At 39.3% G+C, this 18,486-nt stretch overlaps 3 protein-coding genes and 1 long non-coding RNA gene across 6 annotated transcripts; 2 read left to right on the top strand and 2 right to left on the bottom strand.

Moving 5' to 3' along the window:
• The first annotated feature begins 2,765 nt into the window (after positions 1-2,765).
• LOC113713826 (protein NRT1/ PTR FAMILY 4.4-like) lies at positions 2,766-6,792 on the top strand. The gene is made up of 5 exons (XM_027237615.2): positions 2,766-3,185; positions 3,603-3,820; positions 3,971-4,420; positions 4,905-5,047; positions 5,468-6,792. The coding sequence occupies exons 1-5, from the start codon at positions 3,005-3,007 to the stop codon at positions 6,285-6,287; spliced, it is 1,812 nt and encodes a 603-aa protein (XP_027093416.1). The 5' UTR covers positions 2,766-3,004; the 3' UTR covers positions 6,288-6,792.
• A 248-nt stretch (positions 6,793-7,040) lies between these two features.
• On the bottom strand, positions 7,041-8,575 carry LOC140016148 (uncharacterized). The gene is made up of 2 exons (XR_011822503.1): positions 8,443-8,575; positions 7,041-7,771 (listed from the first exon to the last, which is right to left on the bottom strand). It is a non-coding gene; the product is annotated as an uncharacterized lncRNA (long non-coding RNA).
• A 63-nt stretch (positions 8,576-8,638) lies between these two features.
• On the top strand, positions 8,639-13,723 carry LOC113713266 (single-stranded DNA-binding protein WHY2, mitochondrial-like). 2 transcript variants are annotated; one of them, XM_027236946.2, is made up of 8 exons: positions 8,639-8,837; positions 9,880-9,992; positions 10,117-10,214; positions 10,307-10,399; positions 10,926-11,020; positions 11,127-11,200; positions 12,385-12,473; positions 13,296-13,723. In XM_027236946.2, the coding sequence occupies exons 1-8, from the start codon at positions 8,788-8,790 to the stop codon at positions 13,410-13,412; spliced, it is 729 nt and encodes a 242-aa protein (XP_027092747.2). In that variant the 5' UTR covers positions 8,639-8,787; the 3' UTR covers positions 13,413-13,723. The 2 variants fall into 2 exon arrangements, with proteins under 2 accessions (XP_027092747.2, XP_071925622.1); XM_072069521.1 differs by having other exon boundaries at positions 12,385-12,507; positions 13,296-13,508.
• A 2,629-nt stretch (positions 13,724-16,352) lies between these two features.
• LOC113713195 (phytolongin Phyl1.1) lies at positions 16,353-18,285 on the bottom strand. Of its 2 annotated transcripts, none has more exons than XM_027236853.2 (2): positions 17,970-18,285; positions 16,353-17,819 (listed from the first exon to the last, which is right to left on the bottom strand). In XM_027236853.2, exon 2 carries the CDS (start codon positions 17,560-17,562, stop codon positions 16,717-16,719), a length of 846 nt encoding a protein of 281 aa, XP_027092654.1. In that variant the 5' UTR covers positions 17,563-17,819; positions 17,970-18,285; the 3' UTR covers positions 16,353-16,716. The 2 variants fall into 2 exon arrangements, with proteins under 2 accessions (XP_027092654.1, XP_027092653.1); XM_027236852.2 differs by having other exon boundaries at positions 16,353-17,813.
• Between the last annotated feature and the right edge of the window lie 201 nt (positions 18,286-18,486).

The following is an 18,486-nucleotide window of genomic DNA, read 5'->3' as shown; positions in this document are numbered from 1 at the left end:
GTGCATGGAAACCAAATTAATTCGTAATAGTTTTGCGTACCTTGAAAACAAGAAAGCATTTGACTCTCCTACGTACAATCAAGCACAATCTCCACGTACATTACGAAAGTTTGGGATGAAAATAAATAAAAACTGTGTACTCTTTGCTAAAAGCTAAACCACTTACCATTATGGCCGTGAGCAAGAGAGGGAAAAAAAAATCATGAAGATCGAAGATTTTGTTGGCCACTTTGGGTGAGGGAATCAAGTAATTTCAAAACTTCTAAATCCCATTATGTAATCCAAAAATATCCTAGATGCCACATGAATCATATCATGAACGGGCAATATAATAGGGTTTGATCCTTTTGGTCAACGAATATGGGGCACCGAGCCACTCCTCCTTGTACTCCTCTCCTCTGAGTGAGTGACCCATACAGAAGTATTAGCAGCCACAAATCCAATATCATACGTCTGAGATCTCAAATTGTGCATTATTTATTTGCATTCATATATATATATATAACTGTATGGTATGGATTGATAATTATGATGGAAAATCTTACCAGCGAGCATAGGGTACCACATGCATGTCTGGGTGGTCAACGTTTTAAGTTTGCGGTGAGGAGACAAAAGTAATCAATAACTCACTGTGTATTAGTAGTATTCAACGAAATTGTTTGGGCGCAGTCAATGTGTGGAAGTAGAAGAATAATACTAATTAATAATAAAAAGAAAAGTTGCTTTCATTTGCTAGCAATTGGAAGCTACGCACAGGGCTCGCTCACTTTCCACCCTAGGCGGAATACCAGCAGGCGTACGTCTTTTTTTTTTTTTTTTTCGAAAACAATAGAAATTTTATCATAATAAAAAAGTAAAACTATATTTTTTGAACAAGGGCTCAAATTTGACTTTACAAAAGTGGACTAGGCCACTAATGAACTTAAAGTTCATCATCAAAGTATAAGCATAGCTAATCTGCTCAGTTTAGCACTGAGTCTATCCATATCAACGGGCAATCTATCAAATGAGCATTTCCTAAACATTGAGCAAAGACCTTTTATATCCTCCAAGTGAGTTGCCAGCCTTAAGTTGCTAGAAACTTGATACCGTGTGATATTTAGAACCTGACTAGCAGTCGTACGTAACTCACCATTTCATCAAGAAAGACGACAATAATAGAGATGGAGGGAGGCACAAGGGAGAACAAAATGTTCTTCATGGATATATAGCTTGGGACTATTAATAGCAGGTTAGCAAGTCTCTGACTAGCTTAGAGGGCTTACAAACTATATATTATCCCCAACACAAAGTTTACTTAATCAATGAAAAGATCACTAGCGATCGTATGTACTCCTTTATTATTATTATTGGTTTCCTACATAGATACAATGATAATAAGGACGCTGGCTAAAAGGAAAGAAATTATTGTCAAGGTTCATTGTTCTGCTGTTGCCATGCATGCCATCTAGCTAGCTATTCACTTAATTATATATATTCCATGACTTGGTGCGGTGTGTGTATATATATATATATATGTGTGCGCGCGCGCGTATAAAATGGTGGATGGAGTTGGTGACGGCCCGTCGTTTGACGCGCAATTACCACAAAACATTAACCAAATTGGTAATTAATTAGGAAGCAGCAGTAGTAATAGTAGCAAATCATCACGAGTAAAGTAGTAGTAGTAATTAATTAGGAGGAAACTGTTGGTTGAAATTAAAAGTTGGTTTGTGATTCATCCATCCATTTAATCATGCATGCTCCATTAATGCAAATTATCATCACAAATGGCTTTTGCCTCCCGGCCCGCCCCTCACCAACCGCGATGCCGAGAGAGGACGTACCAAAACCACAACCGAGTACGTACCCGTATGAGTATGAGGCGCCGCCGGGTGGGTATTATTGATAAATGTATATATCTTCTGCATGCTTCTAACATTATTGTTGTATTTTGGGGTGGAAATTTTACTTTTGTCAGAAAAGAATACCCATTTCTTGTGGTGGTGGGCAACACGTACGTAGACCGTAGAGCACTTTAAATGCTAGGCTGCTAGCCGCACGAATATGATATATGATCCCAAAGTCCCGTTCGATTACACATGCGCGTCGGGTCGGGTCGGGTCGTATGATGGACCGATCCTGATTGAATGGATCCTTCCCCTCCTTTAATAATAATTTTTTTTTTTTTTTTATCGATACGATACGCTAAAGTGCTAAACGGAGGAGAAGGCCTGAAAAAATTTAAAAATAATTAAAAAAAATTGAATCACTGTTGAATTAGATAAATGTATTTTATATTTATCTTAAATTTTTTAAACAGAGAGTCACTTTATCGCGGCGAATTGACCCCTTCCATTCGTATCCTTGGTATCATCGTATGGCGCTGAATTGAGAACTTGGTGCCTCGTGGGGCCACGCCACAATTGCACAACAGTCAACTGCAGTGCGTTACTCACTCACTGCAAAAGCAAAATGATACTGCTACTAACCCTGAAAAGTAAAATAATACTAATACTAATAATAATAATGAGATGAATGTTGAGGATCGATCATTACTGCAATGACCAAGTGTTGCTGTGGAAGCAAAAAAACAAAAAAATATATATATAAATGCGATTTGTCTCTAAGTAACTTTAAGGACAAAAAGAATGCTTTTTTTTTTTTAAAAAAAAAAAACAAATTAAGTGATCAAACACTACAAATAAAAGCTAATTTTGCTTCTTTTTACGCACCACTCTATTAATACTCCACTACAAGTAAGTATTCATTTCTCACGTAGGAGTGTATGCCTAGAGTTTTGTATGTTAATTTTTTTTTTTTTTTTTTTAGGTAGCAGTCAAAGATCCTTGATTCTTCTAGCAGCATCGATTGAAATTGAAACAGAGCATGAGAGGCTAATTTTCTCTTCGCCCTTTACTATGCATGTGTATATATATACACGACCTGGACTCACTCAACGCAGGGAAAGGAATTAATAAGAAATTACTAGCTTATAAGGCCGCGCAGGAAATTAAGAGGGTCGATGGCGGGTAACAAGGTGGAGACAGCTGCAGGAGAGAATTTCAAAGAAGAAGCTGGTGTGTCCCATGATCGACGACATGAGTCGCCATGTAGTTTTGAGGAGATTTTAGTTGATTGGAGAGGCAGACCTACTTGCCAACCTAACCAGCATGGCGGAATGACTGCTGCTGCTTTTGTACTAGGTCTTTCTACTCCTCCACTCTTCTCACTCATCATCTCAACTCATCACTTTTACTTGCAACATCTTCTCCCCACCCTATCATCTTAGTATGTTCAAGCATCATCATCACCATCCATGCATAACTTATGTTAAACGCTTCTTCCCGCCGGTTACTAATCTTCCGGTCTTTTTTCGACCGTAATCTTCACCTGCTTGCTAATTTATACATACTCCAGCATATCATCGTCATCGTATGCTGGTTGGACCGGTTGCTAGGATGGAAGCTAGTACTACGTACATGTATCTATGTGAAGCATTAGCAACGATGCCTTTTCTAATCAATAGTGCTTTCCCATTTTGCACCTGTCCCCAACCTTTATCATTCTGCAGCTCTTGACACGTTTCCTTTCACATTTTTTGTCGTCGAATCATTCTGCAGGCCTTCAAGCTTTCGAAATGATGGCAATTGCTGCTGTTGGGAACAATCTGATTACCTATGTATTCAACGAGATGCACTTCCCTCTGTCCAAGTCGGCTAACATCGTAACAAACTTCGTAGGAACTGTTTTCCTGTTGTCCCTTTTCGGAGGATACCTGTCTGATTCTTATCTTGGCAGTTTTAGGACCATGTTAATTTTCGGCGTCGTAGAGCTTTCTGTAAGTTCCCCGGCCAATATCAACGTATCCAAAAAAAATTATATATCGTACACACATATGCATTTCGTGGGGGCCTGATAAGGGCATGCATGATTTTCTGTTGCTACTTGTATTATGTGCTGGTTTTGATTTTGATTTGTTTTGGTGCAGGGGTTCATCTTATTAGCCGTCCAAGCCCATCTACCGCAACTGCGTCCACCCAAATGTGACATGATGGCATCCACTGCTGGAGGCCATCACTGTTTGGGAGCAAAAGGCTTCGAGGCCTGGATATTCTTCTTGGCTCTCCACCTGGTAGCCTTAGGAAGCGGTTGTCTAAAGCCAAACATCATATCCCATGGAGCTGACCAGTTCAGCAAGAACGATTCCAAGCAATTCAGGAGGCTGTCGACTTATTTCAACTGTGCATATTTCGCCTTTTGCTCCGGGGAGCTTGTTGCCCTGACAGTTCTAGTTTGGGTTCAGACGCATTCAGGGATGGATGTAGGCTTTGGAGTTTCTGCAGCTGTTATGGCCGTGGGATTGCTTTGCTTGATTTCTGGGTCTGCTTTTTACGTGAACAAGCCACCCCGTGGAAGCATTTTCACTTCTATTGCCCAGGTAATTTAATTGATCCTCGTCTAGTAATTATGTCCTTGGTTCTATTTAATGCAGGAGTAGTTTCTTTGGCAGCTTCCATGTTTCTGGCCTGTTACTTATCAGTTTCGTTGAGCACATTAGATTTGTATTTTCGAGATCATTTTTTTTTTTTGATGCAGTTTAACATTGATCCAACACGAAAGTACGGGGTACCGTTGGTTTTTCAGTTTTTCATCAGCATACCTCATATGACCTATAAAATCTTCTTACGTCACCACGCCTTGATTTCTGGTGCTGGTGTTTCATGAATGGATAGATTCTCAGGCTTGTCTCTAGATTGTAGTCAATCTTGTGACAAGATGGTTATGACTAGTTAGGGCCGGAAATTTATACAAGGAAAGAATTACAACTTATATAATGGTCACTTCCGACAGCGGTTTCGATGGATCTGTACTCATGGTGCTCTCTCTCTCTCTCTCTCCCTCTCTCACTCATGTTCTTTAAGGTTCTTGTTGCTGCAATCACAAAGAGAAAACAAATTTGCCCTTCCCAGTTAGAGATGTCCCATGGAAGCCAAGACACAGGGCCCCAAGGCTTTTCTAGCCCGTCAGCAAGCGCCATCGGTCTCCGGCATACAGAAAAGCTCAGGTATAATATAATGTTTAATTGATCAAATGCAATGTTCTGCCCGAAAGAAAAAAGATAAAACAAAGTTGGAAAATCAATCTGATTAGTGCTAATGAATTAGTTTATGGTTTAAGGGCTCTTAGTGGTTAATATAATATTATCCATGTACAGTTCTGAATAAAAAAGTGAATAGATAGTGTATTGTGTCACTCTCCCTGCTTGGTTATTCTGAACAATGAATAGATTTGCAACCAATCTGCTGAAAATGTTGAACACAGAGTTAGCCAGTGTAATTCGACTTTATGATGGTATCTTCGCACATATTGTTCTAGTCGTTAGTGCACTCGAAGTTACAGATTCTTGAGGGAGCTTTCTTTTAACATAAAATGAAGTGATTTGGACTAAATAAGCATGGCTGTTTGTTGAAAATGGCTGCATCAGGAATATACAGAATAGAACTGGGACGAGTGAAAGTCGATGGAGATTATGCAGTGCTTCACAAGCGGAGCAAGTGAAGATACTTATCTCTGTTGTCCCCATATTTGCGTGCACGATCATCTTTAACACCATATTAGCTCAGCTCCAAACATTCTCCGTCCAACAAGGAACTACAATGAATACGCGCATCGCCAAGAATTTCAGGATCCCTCCAGCATCTCTCCAGTCTATTCCTTATATCATGCTCATATTTGTGGTTCCCCTCTATGAGACTGCATTCGTCCCGATAGCCCGAAAAGTTACAGGAAAGGAATCAGGAATATCCCCTCTGCAAAGGGTTGGCATCGGCCTCTTTATTGCATCTTTCTCAATGGTTTCAGCTGCAATAATTGAGAACAAAAGAAGAAACTTTGCCTTAGAATTCAACAAAAGCCTCTCAATTTTCTGGATAGCCCCGCAGTTCCTGATATTTGGGCTGTCAGAGATGTTCACTGCTGTGGGGCTGGTTGAGTTCTTCTACAAACAGTCTTTGGAAGGGATGCAATCCTTTCTTACCGCAATGACTTACTGTTCATATTCATTTGGGTTCTATTTGAGTTCCCTCCTAGTTTCGTCAGTAAACAAAATTACCTCGTCTGGTCCTTCAGGAGGGGGCTGGCTCAGTGATAATGACCTCAACAAAGATAGACTAGACCTGTTTTATTGGCTCCTAGCTGCTCTTAGCCTCGTCAACTTCTTCAACTATCTTTTCTGGTCAAATTGGTTTTCATATAGTCCATCTTTACCCCCAACTGCAGGAGAATCAGAGACGGGACGATGTTGATGACAAGAACAACGACGGCCGGCACCGTACATTCGTATGACTTCACTTCCATTTTGGTTTTGACCCTCCTGTACCTAATTAAGCTATACTAGCTAGTAGAAGAAGTTAATTTGGTAGAATAATAATAATAATAATAATTTCACTTCCACCAACTTTGAGCAATGCGAGCAACAAAAAGTTCGGTGGTAAACTAATACTACTAGTACTGCTATCATATTGTTTCCATTTGGAATTTCATTAATCCTGTAAAGTTGTACCCCAAAAGATGAAAGAAGAGATTGCATCCAATCCAGGATCCGTAGTAGGTTATAGGCCTAAAAGTGAAGTGTCAATAAAGCTAAAGATCATTCAATGTACCTCCTAGACAGACTTGAATGTTGGGCATGATTCTGGGACCTAGCCTCCTCCTCAGTTTTCCTTTTTGGGTGGAAAGAAGAAACTAAGTGGTGGGGCTCTCGATTGTTTATCTTTTTATTAAGAGTAACCTTCAATTGTTCCCTTCTTCTTCTTTTTTTCCCCCCTACTTAGCCTTGAACAAAATTTGAAACTCCCACTAGACTTAGAAATGGAACATGAATGGGCCAGATAATGCGAAAATGTCCCCTTAATCTTGTTCAGTCACTAGCTTTTTCTTATCTTTAACAGTGAAACATGTCTTAAACATGTTTTTGGTTGGGTGAGATGGTTGCCATTGCTTATGCCGTCTCGCATCATTTTGTCCATAGTGCTCCACTGTTTGTTTGCAAAGAAGACTGGATCAAAGGATATATATATATTTTTTACAGGTTGAACCAAATTACAATTGTTGCATGTCAAATTGAAACGTGAACTAAGAAAAAGAGAAGGCTGAGCAATCGAGTGTTTGGGTCAAAGCATGCACTCTTTTATATTTTGGTTCAGCAGTTCTAAAGTGTCGACTTTAGAAGACGGGGCAGGGGCTAAGCGAATACTCTATATGGCTAATTTATTTTTTTTTGAATACAAAGAACAATTTTGCAACACAGCTAGAGGAAAGGAAATCGATGTGCTGACTGGCTAGCAAAGGAAGCAATCCAGTTACAGTTATCAGCTCTTAGTAATTCCCTTAGTCCGTCCGGTGACTCTTCTATTAGTCCGCCAGATAACTGTAACTGGATTGCTTCCTTTGCTAGCCAGTCAGCACATCGATTTCCTTTCCTCTAGATGTGTTGCAATTTGCATGACCAGTCTCTGCTCTTCATGTTTCTAATCTGCTTCACCAAATTGTGGTAAGGCAATGTGGCCACTGCATCTTCTATCAGCTCCAATCCCACTTTCGAATCCGACTCTACGATTACATCTTTGTATCCTTTTTCCCAAGCCAACTGCATTCCTTTAAGAATTCCCCATAGCTCAGCTGCTACGTTGCTTGCTTTCCCTATGCTTTCTGCAAAACCTCCTAGCCATATCCCTGTCGCATCCCGCATGAGACCTCCTACTCCAGCTCTTCCAGGATTCCTATATGGCTAATTTGGCACGGTGCGTAAGAATGTATTTGTTTACCAAATTGAGAGGAAAGTGCATGTAATTGCGCCATCATTATAAACCATGCCTGAGTTGTCTTCACATATAGTTTTCAGTTATTATGTGAAAGACATTATTTGGAAAAATATGAAGAATTATAAGTCCCAATAGTCCTAAAATCTACGACTACTAATCTGGTAGTTTACTAAAATGATTTGGCTGATAGATATAATATTAGATCAATTTCTAAATATTGAAAAAAAGAGAGAGAATTTACAAAAGAGAAAGCAAAAAGACAAAAGGTGGCAATATATATATATATATATATATATATTAAATTTGTTTAAGTGAAACTTTGAATGAATTTCATAAAATTGAAGTTTGAAAACTGAAATCTTAATCCATTAGGTTAATAAATTGTTAAATATTATTTGAGTGTATACCAGTGTTGAGTGAATATTTTATCACTTATTGTTTTGGAGCGGATACAGTACTACTTAATTAATTCACATTTTTTTGGAGCAAATTCAATACTTTTTAATTAATTCAAGTATTCTAGTTTTGGTTATCAAACATGTTTAAAAATATTAAGATTTAAATTCATTAAATTTAAATATTAGATCAGGGTTATCAAATAAGGTCGATGGAGAAAATGGGATCAAAGTGTACATACATGTGAATAAGGGTGGAGGGGAATGACGGCCCAGCCTTTTGTGGATCAATGGTGAAAGACGGGGTCCAGGTGGATCATGTGACCCATTATGGTGGACTAGAAGAACGGGCCGCTGAATGGGTGTATTGGGCCGGGGGGTGGTTTGGTCTTCCTCTTCCAAATTTCCAAATCCATTTAGGGAGTGAACAGGGGCAGAGCGTTCCGTTTCGTTTTCGTTTCGTTCCGTTCCTCCGGAGCACTTTGATTGCTGTCTCCACTCTCCATCCATTCAAGAGCAAGAGCAAGAGCAAGGCGACTCCTATCCTATCCTATCGCTCCGGCTGAAGTTAGCGGGTCGGGTCGGCAATGTTGTCCAGGCTTTCCAAGCAGCTTTCGCTGTCCGCTTCCACTTCCAGGTGCTTTGCTACTACTGCTGCTGTTACAAGAATACCATCAAACTTAAATGGAGTAGTACCTTCTTCTTTGGAACTTCTTAAACCCTAAACCCCTGCCGGCTTCTCCCTTCTTTAAATTTCCGTCTCGTGATTTGTTTATCAGTGCTCGGGTTCCGCCAGCCAGTTTATACCTTACCCATTGCAAGAATTTATACAGAGTCAGTTCAATGGGCATCATAATTCATATGCTACTAGCATTTCGCTACATCTTTATGTCTTCAAAAGACTAATTTTTTCTTTCTTAAGACTGGCATCTATTACAAAGAAAAGGTTTTTCTTCGACTCTTTTTCATGTGTGCTATTTTTCGAGCCCTACATTACACAGTGGAAAGGTGTCGGAGTCTCTCTTTTTTTTTTTTTTTTGTGATTAGCTTTTTCCTTTTCCTTTTTCGGAGTGAACGGTGTCAAGTAAGGACTGGGCGGCTAATGCTCAAATTTACTGACTTGGGGAGCTTAAAATCTACCTACTGCAATTTATTCCACTCACTTCTCTGAAACTTGTTTCTTGAGCTTGCAAATCTGGTGGGCTGTTTAAAACTTTTGATGATTTTCTTTTCTTTCTTCTTTTTTTTTTCTTTAATTATTGGCATAGATGTTTCGTGTGAGCTCTTTGTATGCTCACCTGTTTCCCCCCTAGAGTAAACTTTTGTTCCATTGTCAAGCGACACCGCTCCACGTTCCCAGTATTTACATTGTACAACGATATGAGTCCTTAGGCTGTTTTGTATAGACAAAGAAACCATAAGGCAAATGAAGGAAAATTAAGGAATGACTTATTCCTGTCCATTTTTTCCTCATATAGTTTCTATGTTCCGTATGGATTTGTTGGTAAGTTTCCTGCCTTAATCACCTTCATTTTAAACTTAGCTGTCAATCATGAATTAACCTGTTTTATCCCCAGCATTCTATCTTCTGTCACTTCATAATAGTTCAGGAAATTCTTTTTTGTTGCTTACTCAATGATTTTCAAGATTAATTCTTCTTCTTTTATTCACTACTTCAGGAACTTACTCTTTCAAAAGCGGTTCTCTCCAAATGACGGAACTTCTCTGTGGTCCTGTTCCTTTGCCACGCAATCTGGAACATCTACTGCTAGACAAAGTTTCGTGGCAGATGGTATTATACTGTACCAAAATGAATTCTTTGGTTTCCTTTCTGCTTTAATATCACGTATCTTATCAAATGATAGGAGAGCAGAAGCTATTATTCTGATTTCTGGCCTTATGTTTGTTGTAATCAGGGAGCATGACGGATAAAATATTTGCTTCTTATTCTGTATACAAAGGCAAAGCTGCATTGTCCACCTCACCAATGCTCCCAACATTCAGAAAACTGGATGTGCGATATGTCTCCATCTTTTCTTTTATTAGCCCTTGGCAGTGATATTCTTGTCTGTTCAGCTATGTCTTTACCATCTGTCCTCTTTGTAGTCCGGTGGTGTCAAACTTGATCGCAAGGGATCAATCATGCTGACATTCTGGCCTGCGGTTGGTGAGCGCAAGTATGATTGGGAAAAGAAGCAGGCAAGTTGGCCATGTTTTCTACGGTGGCGATTTATTTATGTTTTGTTCTAAGTTACTTTATAGTGCTAGCTATGGTAGGAAAATCACCTCAAAACATGTGGCAGTTAATGTAAAGATTGTACTGAGATTGTATCTACATAGAGTATATGCATGTGGAATCAAAAGGGAAGAAAATGTAAACTGTGATGTTTAACAGATAACTTTACAACTTATCAGCTGCTGTACAGGTTATTCCTGCCCTGAGTCTAATTCGGCTTCAGAAATTGGTCTCCTAGATTCTTTTCTTTCCAACCATTAAAGTGGAAGTTTGCTTATATTCTAGTTGAGCTTAGATAAGATTTAGTTGCCCCAGAAATTTTGCAGTTGCGCACCAGTTGCTCTAAAATTGATACAACCATCAACAGTTGCCCGGAAATTAAATGTGAATAAAGATGCCTGCTGATAGCTCTTCTGAAATTTGTAATCTGATAACTAATTGTCTAAAGGAGATCTCTGGCTGACTGACTTGTTTGTTTGACTCAATCAGTGTTTTGCCTTATCTGCGACGGAGGTTGGATCGATGATAAATATGGGTCCTCAAGACACTCGTGAATTCTTCCATGACCCTGCTATGCTGTCAAGGTTGTTATTTCTAGTAATATGTTGTTTTATTAGTACCAATTGATTCAATCAGGGAGTAAGGATTCAGTAATATGTTTTCCCTTTTTACTTGTAAATAATTATTCAGCAATGCTGGTCAAGTCCGGAAGAGCTTATCAATCAAGCCGCATGCTGATGGTAGTGGCTATTTCTTCTCATTGAGTAAGTCCTCTAGATTATGCATACAAACCCAAAAAATGATAATCTATTTTGCTACTTTTCTCCAAATGATGTTTATGTAATGAAGATATATATTCCCCATTCAAAATATTCAATTACAAGTAAAATGATGCACATTCAACATCTAGTGGAGGTTTCATCAAAATGATTGTAGTGGTTAATGCTGAATCCTAGTGGTTGGCTATTTGACATCTATCTTTGTAAACTATAAAACTTCATACGGTAGCTGCCTTTGTGTTTTTCTTTTCGTATTCCTTGGGTGTGATGGGAGGCAGCAGTTGGGGTTGTTAGTTAGATAGGAGCTTTATCAGGTTGGTTAAACTTCGTAGAGCTCACTGTTGCCCTGCAGTGATTCTATCATATACATTGGCATCCCTTTTCTCTCTTCTATTCAACAGTGTTATCTATGGATGCTTTATGTTGAAAAAACTTGATTATGACTTTAGGACCTTTTTCTCCATTTCACATCAAATTCTCCAATTGGTTAACTTCATAGAGCTCGCTGTTGTTCTGCAGTGGTTCTATCATATGCATGGGCATCCCTTTTCCCTTTTCTGTTCAACAATGTTATCTATGGATGTTTTATGTTGACAAAACTTGACTATGACGTTAGGTCCATTTTCTTTATTTCATGTCAAACTCTCCAATTGGTCTTGATGACGACAATGGTTATAAAGGTTGAAAGGCATGCATGTCTGTGCCTTAGTTGTAGTTGTTGTTGATCCCTTTTGAGAGAGAGAGAGAGAGAGAGAGAGAGAGACTAATGCCGTGGACAAATATGCTGTCAAGGAGGAAAATGATATGATAAATTAAGAAAAATTAACAATAGAGAGTATATGGTAGCTGCCTGAATGTACTGCAACTTAGCTTGATGCATCAATATCAAAGGGTGAAAAAGGTTTAATTAATCAGCAAGATTTGGTTCATTTCCAAAATTTCACCTGCTAAACAAAATTGACATAATTTGGCCCTCTCTATGATAAGTTAAGCTATCTGAAACCCAAACTACTAAACATATATTAACTGCTTGATGCATCACAATACACGCTCACTTTTTCGTATTTGCTTTATACTTGTTTTATTGCGTGTGCACTTTGGAGCACTAAACATATATTGACTGCTTACTGTGTAATTTAGCTACTAATCCTTTTCTTGTATGATTGCAGATGTTGTTAACAATATTCTGAAAACCAATGAGCGACTCGTGGTTCCTGTGACTGCTGCTGAATTTGCAGTTATGAGAACAGCTGTTAGTGTATGGCACAACACATCTCTGTTTATTTAACCATGTAATGTTATTTTGTTATGTTAGTTCTGATTAAACTGGAATAGAGCACACCGGTATAGAACAACACAGAAAAATGTAACTGTGACTTGCACCCCAAAAAAAAAAAAAGAAACTGTGGCTTGGAAAGGATTGCTTAAAAGGGAAAAGCCAAAAAATCAAGAATCTGCATTATGGGTTTGAGTTTCGACAATAATTTAGTGGCAATAACCTCCAATCTTTCAAATCAACGTCAAAACAGAAGTGGATAGTATAAATCCCATAGTTAGGGTGATGTTTATTTTGTTAGGTTTAAGGTTTCGTGACTATTGAAACTCAATTAGAATGTCACTGAGAGAGAAGCTAATTAGAATGTCACTGAGAGAGAAGCTAAGTAACAAGACACTCAATTAGGCAAAATGCTTAACCTTCTAAAATCTAGTCACTGAAAATCTTCTTGCTGATGCATCATCATACTGTTGGAAGCAGAACGGGTGCGCACACAAACGCACTCTAAATACACATTTCACATGAGGGGCATAGGGGGTGAAAAGAGGAGTGAGTTGGTATGTGCATGGCATTTGTTTTGTTCTCCAATAAAGTTATGATACATTGAGACTTAAAATTACTTGCAAGAATATGTTGATCTAGAATTTCAATTGTATTGAGGTTTAAGAACTTTATGAGTCAGCACTCTCCTCCCTCCCACTATTCTATTAGCTTTCTAAGAGGTGTTTCAGCCCTTAGTTTAAGTTAATTGCACATTCATTTTCTTATATTTTTATATGACTGTTTCCTTACCCTAATTTGCAGTTTGCTCTGCCGCGCATAATGGGATGGGACCAATACAGTAACCAGCCACTTGGGACCGCACATAAGAACCCATCAAAGGTGCTTCCTCACCTAACGGACTCGGAATGGGATAAATGAAGGTCTGTGCAGGTGATCTGTATGTAATTAGTGTGAGTTTTGGCAGCACCTCCGCTTATTTGGCCGATAGAAGAAAGACGAAGTTTGTCTGGGTGTTGCCGTGTTGTTACTTTTGTGGATTTGGTGCACTAGTGATTAATTATATGTGGCCGACTGAGTGAATGCTGAGGTTGGCTGGAGATTGTTGTTCCCCTATTTTGTATATCAGGAGGGAATGCGGCAACAGTTCTAATGGACGGTTCTAAAAACTGTCTTTTAACTCCTGAGTGGATGGACATCCTTCAATGGAATGAAAGACAATTCCAGTCTAATGAGCCCGAAATTCCCCCTTAACGCACTCCAAATCGATGCGATGCATAAAAGTTTGTTTCCATAAAATCCAGTTTTCGGCAACTTTATCGAGGATTGGTAATGGAATTATCGGAAGGACAATAACCATCAAGGTGATCATCAATTTAGCCTAATTCGCAGCAAAATGATCAGTTCTTTCACAATATCACTTTTGGCATTATTGTTTGCTCTGTGTGATCCCGTTCATAGGGGCAGTTGGCTCGATTGGTGCGTTACCCTCCCTGGGCCAAGAATATATGAAACTAATTGTATTGAGTTCCTCTCAACTAGGGTTGTAGACGAATCGAGCGGTTTGAATCAAAATCGGTTCGCAAGTTTGAGTATATAAATATATATATATATAGTAAAATTACATATATATTTTTAATATTTTATTATTTATTAAGAAAAAATAATTATTGGTTGTTTTTATTAGATTATTTTCCAAAAAACTCGAGCTAACGAGCTGCTCACGAGTAAAAAATTCGAGCTACATTACGAGCTGCTAGCAAGCCAGAAATCGAGCTACAACTCGCGCGTCTTGACGACTTGAGCTCGAGCCTGGCTTTTCCTTGATTGAGTCGAACTTGAGCTCAATTTTTTTGACTCGTTCGAACTCGAACTCAAGCCTACTTGTTATTAAATCGAGTTCGACTCGATAAGTCCAAAATTCGACTTGACTCGATTCATTTGCAGTCCTACTCTCAACACAACTGAACCTGCCAGCAACTCTACAGTGAGTATATCCACCTTAAGTAAAATTACGGAATCTGGGAGCACTTATACTATTACAACTTAAAAAAAAAATGGTTTTCCCGTTGCGTACTATAACAAACTGGCATACTTGGAAGGCGGTCATCCAAGAACCAAATTTTTGTCTTACTACAAAACTCTCCTACCATTTTGTATCATCTAGCCTAGTGACTGCTTTCGCTATAAGCCTGATCTGCGGTTGCTCCGGTAATTTTAAATTTAATATGAACACATCTGAATATGAAGTCAATGAAACGTGCTGTATACTAACAAAACAAAAATAAAAGTTTAAAAAGTTTTAGGGTCCGTCAGATGATAAGGTAATACTATAACTCAATAGCAGTTTTGTTTGGAGAGAGAGACCACGATGGTGCACAGTGCATACAAATGCGTTGCCGCTATGAATTACAAACTACCACGGCGAGTTGAATGCTGTAAATAAGTATTACCTCTTCTGATGCTCTTTCTGGACAAGCAACCCGTTGCCTTGATCAACCATGAGAAGAAAGCAGCAGCAGGAAGAGCTTGGCAACTAATCCAGGTATCTCTTATGGTAAGAAATGAAATGGAGATGAGAGAATCTTAAAGAACTAACTGCAGAGTGGTATCCCTTCTCGCTTCAAAGTGAGCATTGGCAAAATAGTTTTATAGAGAAGATTCTACATAAGATCTGCTTCTGCTAGTAGAACTTTAACTAAGCTTTCAATGCTCAGGTCATAGTACTTCCCTTTGCCGACAAGATTTTTCAAGCCACAGACCGTTGTTGTTTTCCTGATGGCTAAATTCCCAACTTATGTACCTTTTACACAAGGAAGGAACGGTAAGGGCTAAGGTTGCCCACCATTAAACTCTCTATGCAGATACTAACCAGTGGTCCTATACTGGGGGCATCTCCGCATCCAGATTTGGATCAGCTCATTCAAACTGCTTCACAACGATAATTGATAGGGAAGAAGTTCTTTCTCAACTGCCCCCACCCACTTTCTCCTGTCTCGCGAAAATGGAAGATGCTACTAACCCGTCTAAACTGGAGAGCGAATGAATTGCATAGTTCAAATGCTTAAGCCAAATAATTAGACAGTATCCTAAAATCAATTTGCGCCCCAAAAAGGTAGTCAAGCATATACATATGAAATTTCTCTCATCCGTCTACTCTGCCTCTCCACTAAATCTCAACGTCATCTGTTTACTTGAGTTTTCTGCAGCATCCAACTGACATGCAATCTTCTTATATGGCCTATGCTGCAACTTCTATTTGAATATTTCTACCCATGCCCCCCCCCCCCCACCTGGATCTCTCACTCTCTCACCCCAACAAAGAAAGAATATGATGTTCGTGCCTCTCATTTCCCATTTTCCTTCAAAAAACGTTCACATGCCTAACTTAATAGCAATGATATTGACTTAACATTGATAGCATTTCTCTTTTGCTTTTAAGGGAACTGTGATGTCTAAAAATGATCAAAGTATTTTTGGTTCATCTTCTTACAAAAGGTAGCTCAATTTTGAAGTTGATACTCATTCAGATACTGAATACCAGTGCCAAGATTTCTAATTCCCTAACACTCTCTTAGTGTCCCTTTAGTGAAGAAGTCCTAGGTGGGGCTCCTGAACGAGCTAAGAGAGTGGGGTGAGTATTCCTCGGGTAAGGGTCACGAACAGGTGGGGGAAGGGGGGGGCGCATGAGGCTTAATTCCTAATCTTCCTCTTCCTCTTCTCTTGAGTTATTTACTACAACAGACACAAATATCATCGCAAAAATATAGCCAGATGACATGCAGCATTTGTTCTCAACTGAAAGGCAAGAACCAAATAAAGTGGAATGCATTTTTACAAATATAAAAGAAGCATGGGCCATTTTGGAAGAAAGTCCAAGAGTTCATTGAGAAAACTGGTGTGTGACCCCAACAAATTTGGAACACATCCCAACAACAATTACTTCCTACCATATACAGCAGCCAGCACTAGCATTTCTAGATATTCAGTGTATGCTATATACAAGGGAGATTCTTACTCAGATGCAAAGAGCTACAATCCAATTTGTACCTTAAGTATCGACGCCCTTAGATTAGCTGTAGCGATATAGCCAACAATAGTGGACCGAGTAGTTGACAAGCACTTTTGACAAACAAATTAAACTCTCTCATTATCATCCATTCTGAGTGGGGACATTTTGATTTCAGCACATTCTGATTTCAGCACAAAAACATGAAAGAGAATTTCAATGTATGCACTCAACACCCCCGCATATCACTAACCAAATCCCAAATAGCACAAGACACACCACTATGTCAATTGCAAGGACAATCCTCACTTGACGGCACCATCTTTTCCGGAAATTTAGAGAATTTGACCTGAACCTCATTGAACCAAAATCCTTCTGCAATGATACTGGAGAAACTGATGTACCCTGGTTGTTAGCGTCCAAAGCTCCCAAATCAACCCTAGCTCCTCTTTCTGTGGATTTACGGTGTTCCTCCAACTCAATATCCCTGACACCAATTACATGTTCCTTCATCTTCTTATTCTCTTGTTTGCTAGACTTGCCCAATAAAGGGGCTTTTGTCGAAGCCCCAGCTTCGGATGTGCCAGGTCCGTGGTTACTAGGTGAAGGAGAGAGCTCAGCGGCATGATAGGGAGGAGTCTCTCCTAGCTGCTGCTCAGCGGCACCGGTCCTAGAGACATTTTCCAACACAGCAATTAAATGACGAATAACTGGGACTAGTTGATCTTGTAAACAGGTTGAGTTGAGATTTGAGAGGTTCCTAGTCGAACCCTTCTTAGTTGCCTTCTTGAATTCATCCCTCAAATGTTGGAGGAACTTAAGAACCCCAATTTTAGTTAAACCCTCATCAGCAATGGCAAAATACACATAGCCGTCTTCCATGAAAAACCCAAAAGTCTTTTTAGCCATGGTTTGAAAATACCATCTGTGGTAAGAAGGGGTTCTCTCCAAGCATAATGCCGCCAAGTTGTCAATTTCAGGGTTTCCGCCATTATAAGAGTAGACAACTCGATCACCCTTTGACACGCAGCAGTATTGAACAGTGGTGTGAAGTGATCCCATTAGAACAAAATTAAACTATTTCTCAGCATTGCCCTATATACTCAAAAAGAAGAATAATGTAAGGGAGGAGGGCCAAAATCGAACTCCAGTTTAGCCCGCCACAAAGCTCAGCTTTTTGAAGTACGGAAGGATACAAAGCAGTCAAGATTTCGAGAGAGAAATAGTAGCCCACAAATTGTCAACAGGAGGTGGCACGCAAGAATACAACCGAAAACCCATTCAAGGGATCTGGATTCCCGAAACTTATATCCCTGCAACTTATAACAACCACAACCGATTAAAAAAAAAAACCCAAATTACGAAACTAGCTTAAGAAATAGTTGGGATTATCCAAACGATGATTCAACAAAACTCGATTAAAGAAAAAAGAGGTAAAAAAAAGTTCTCGAGTCTTTGAGAACACCTACCTCAGAACTAGTTTTTGGCAAAACGGCAACAGCCTCCCCGTGACCTCCTGAGAGTTGCTTGAGAGCTGAAGAGGTGATGAGAATCGCGTATGTATCTAACAAAGCCAATAATTGGATGAAAATAACAGTAGCAGGCAGAGAAGGTAGTCGGTACCCGCACGCATATCTCTCTGACTGTTTAAATCTCGGTCCCGGACCCCACTTTCAGTAGATTATCGTATCGGTTCATCATTAACCCAGCCCGGGACCAATGATGACCCCCCCCGCCCCCCAGCTCCCCAAAAAAAAATTTGCCTCTTTTACATGCGATGGATCGCCGACTGTGCAATTGCGGAATTGCACCCTGCAATATAGACATTACTAAATTAAATTACATTAAGACACTGAAATAATTTTTTAAAACAAATTTTAAAGCGAAAGTTTTCTTTTGCACGTTTGTCCCGTCTGGATTACTATTTTTTGAAATTTTATAAATATATGTATACACATATTATAGCAATTTTGACGTACGTGAAAA

The sequence above is a fragment of the Coffea arabica genome, chromosome 10c, assembly GCF_036785885.1.
Source record: "Coffea arabica cultivar ET-39 chromosome 10c, Coffea Arabica ET-39 HiFi, whole genome shotgun sequence".
Taxonomy (NCBI): domain Eukaryota; kingdom Viridiplantae; phylum Streptophyta; class Magnoliopsida; order Gentianales; family Rubiaceae; genus Coffea; species Coffea arabica.
The sequence above is the reverse complement of the archived record's forward strand: the minus strand, read 5'-3'. Positions and strand labels throughout refer to the sequence as shown.

Coding starts and splice junctions, on each gene's coding strand:
- LOC113713826 (XM_027237615.2), top strand. CDS start 3,005: ATGGCGGGTAACAAGGTGGAGACAGCTGCAGGAGAGAATTTCAAAGAA. Junction 3,186..3,602: donor TGCTGCTGCTTTTGTACTAG/GTCTTTCTACTC, acceptor ATCATTCTGCAG/GCCTTCAAGCTTTCGAAATG. Junction 5,048..5,467: donor CGGCATACAGAAAAGCTCAG/GTATAATATAAT, acceptor TGGCTGCATCAG/GAATATACAGAATAGAACTG.
- LOC113713266 (XM_027236946.2), top strand. CDS start 8,788: ATGTTGTCCAGGCTTTCCAAGCAGCTTTCGCTGTCCGCTTCCACTTCC. Junction 8,838..9,879: donor CTGTCCGCTTCCACTTCCAG/GTGCTTTGCTAC, acceptor TCACTACTTCAG/GAACTTACTCTTTCAAAAGC. Junction 11,201..12,384: donor TGGCTATTTCTTCTCATTGA/GTAAGTCCTCTA, acceptor GTATGATTGCAG/ATGTTGTTAACAATATTCTG.
- LOC113713195 (XM_027236853.2), bottom strand. CDS start 17,562: ATGGGATCACTTCACACCACTGTTCAATACTGCTGCGTGTCAAAGGGT.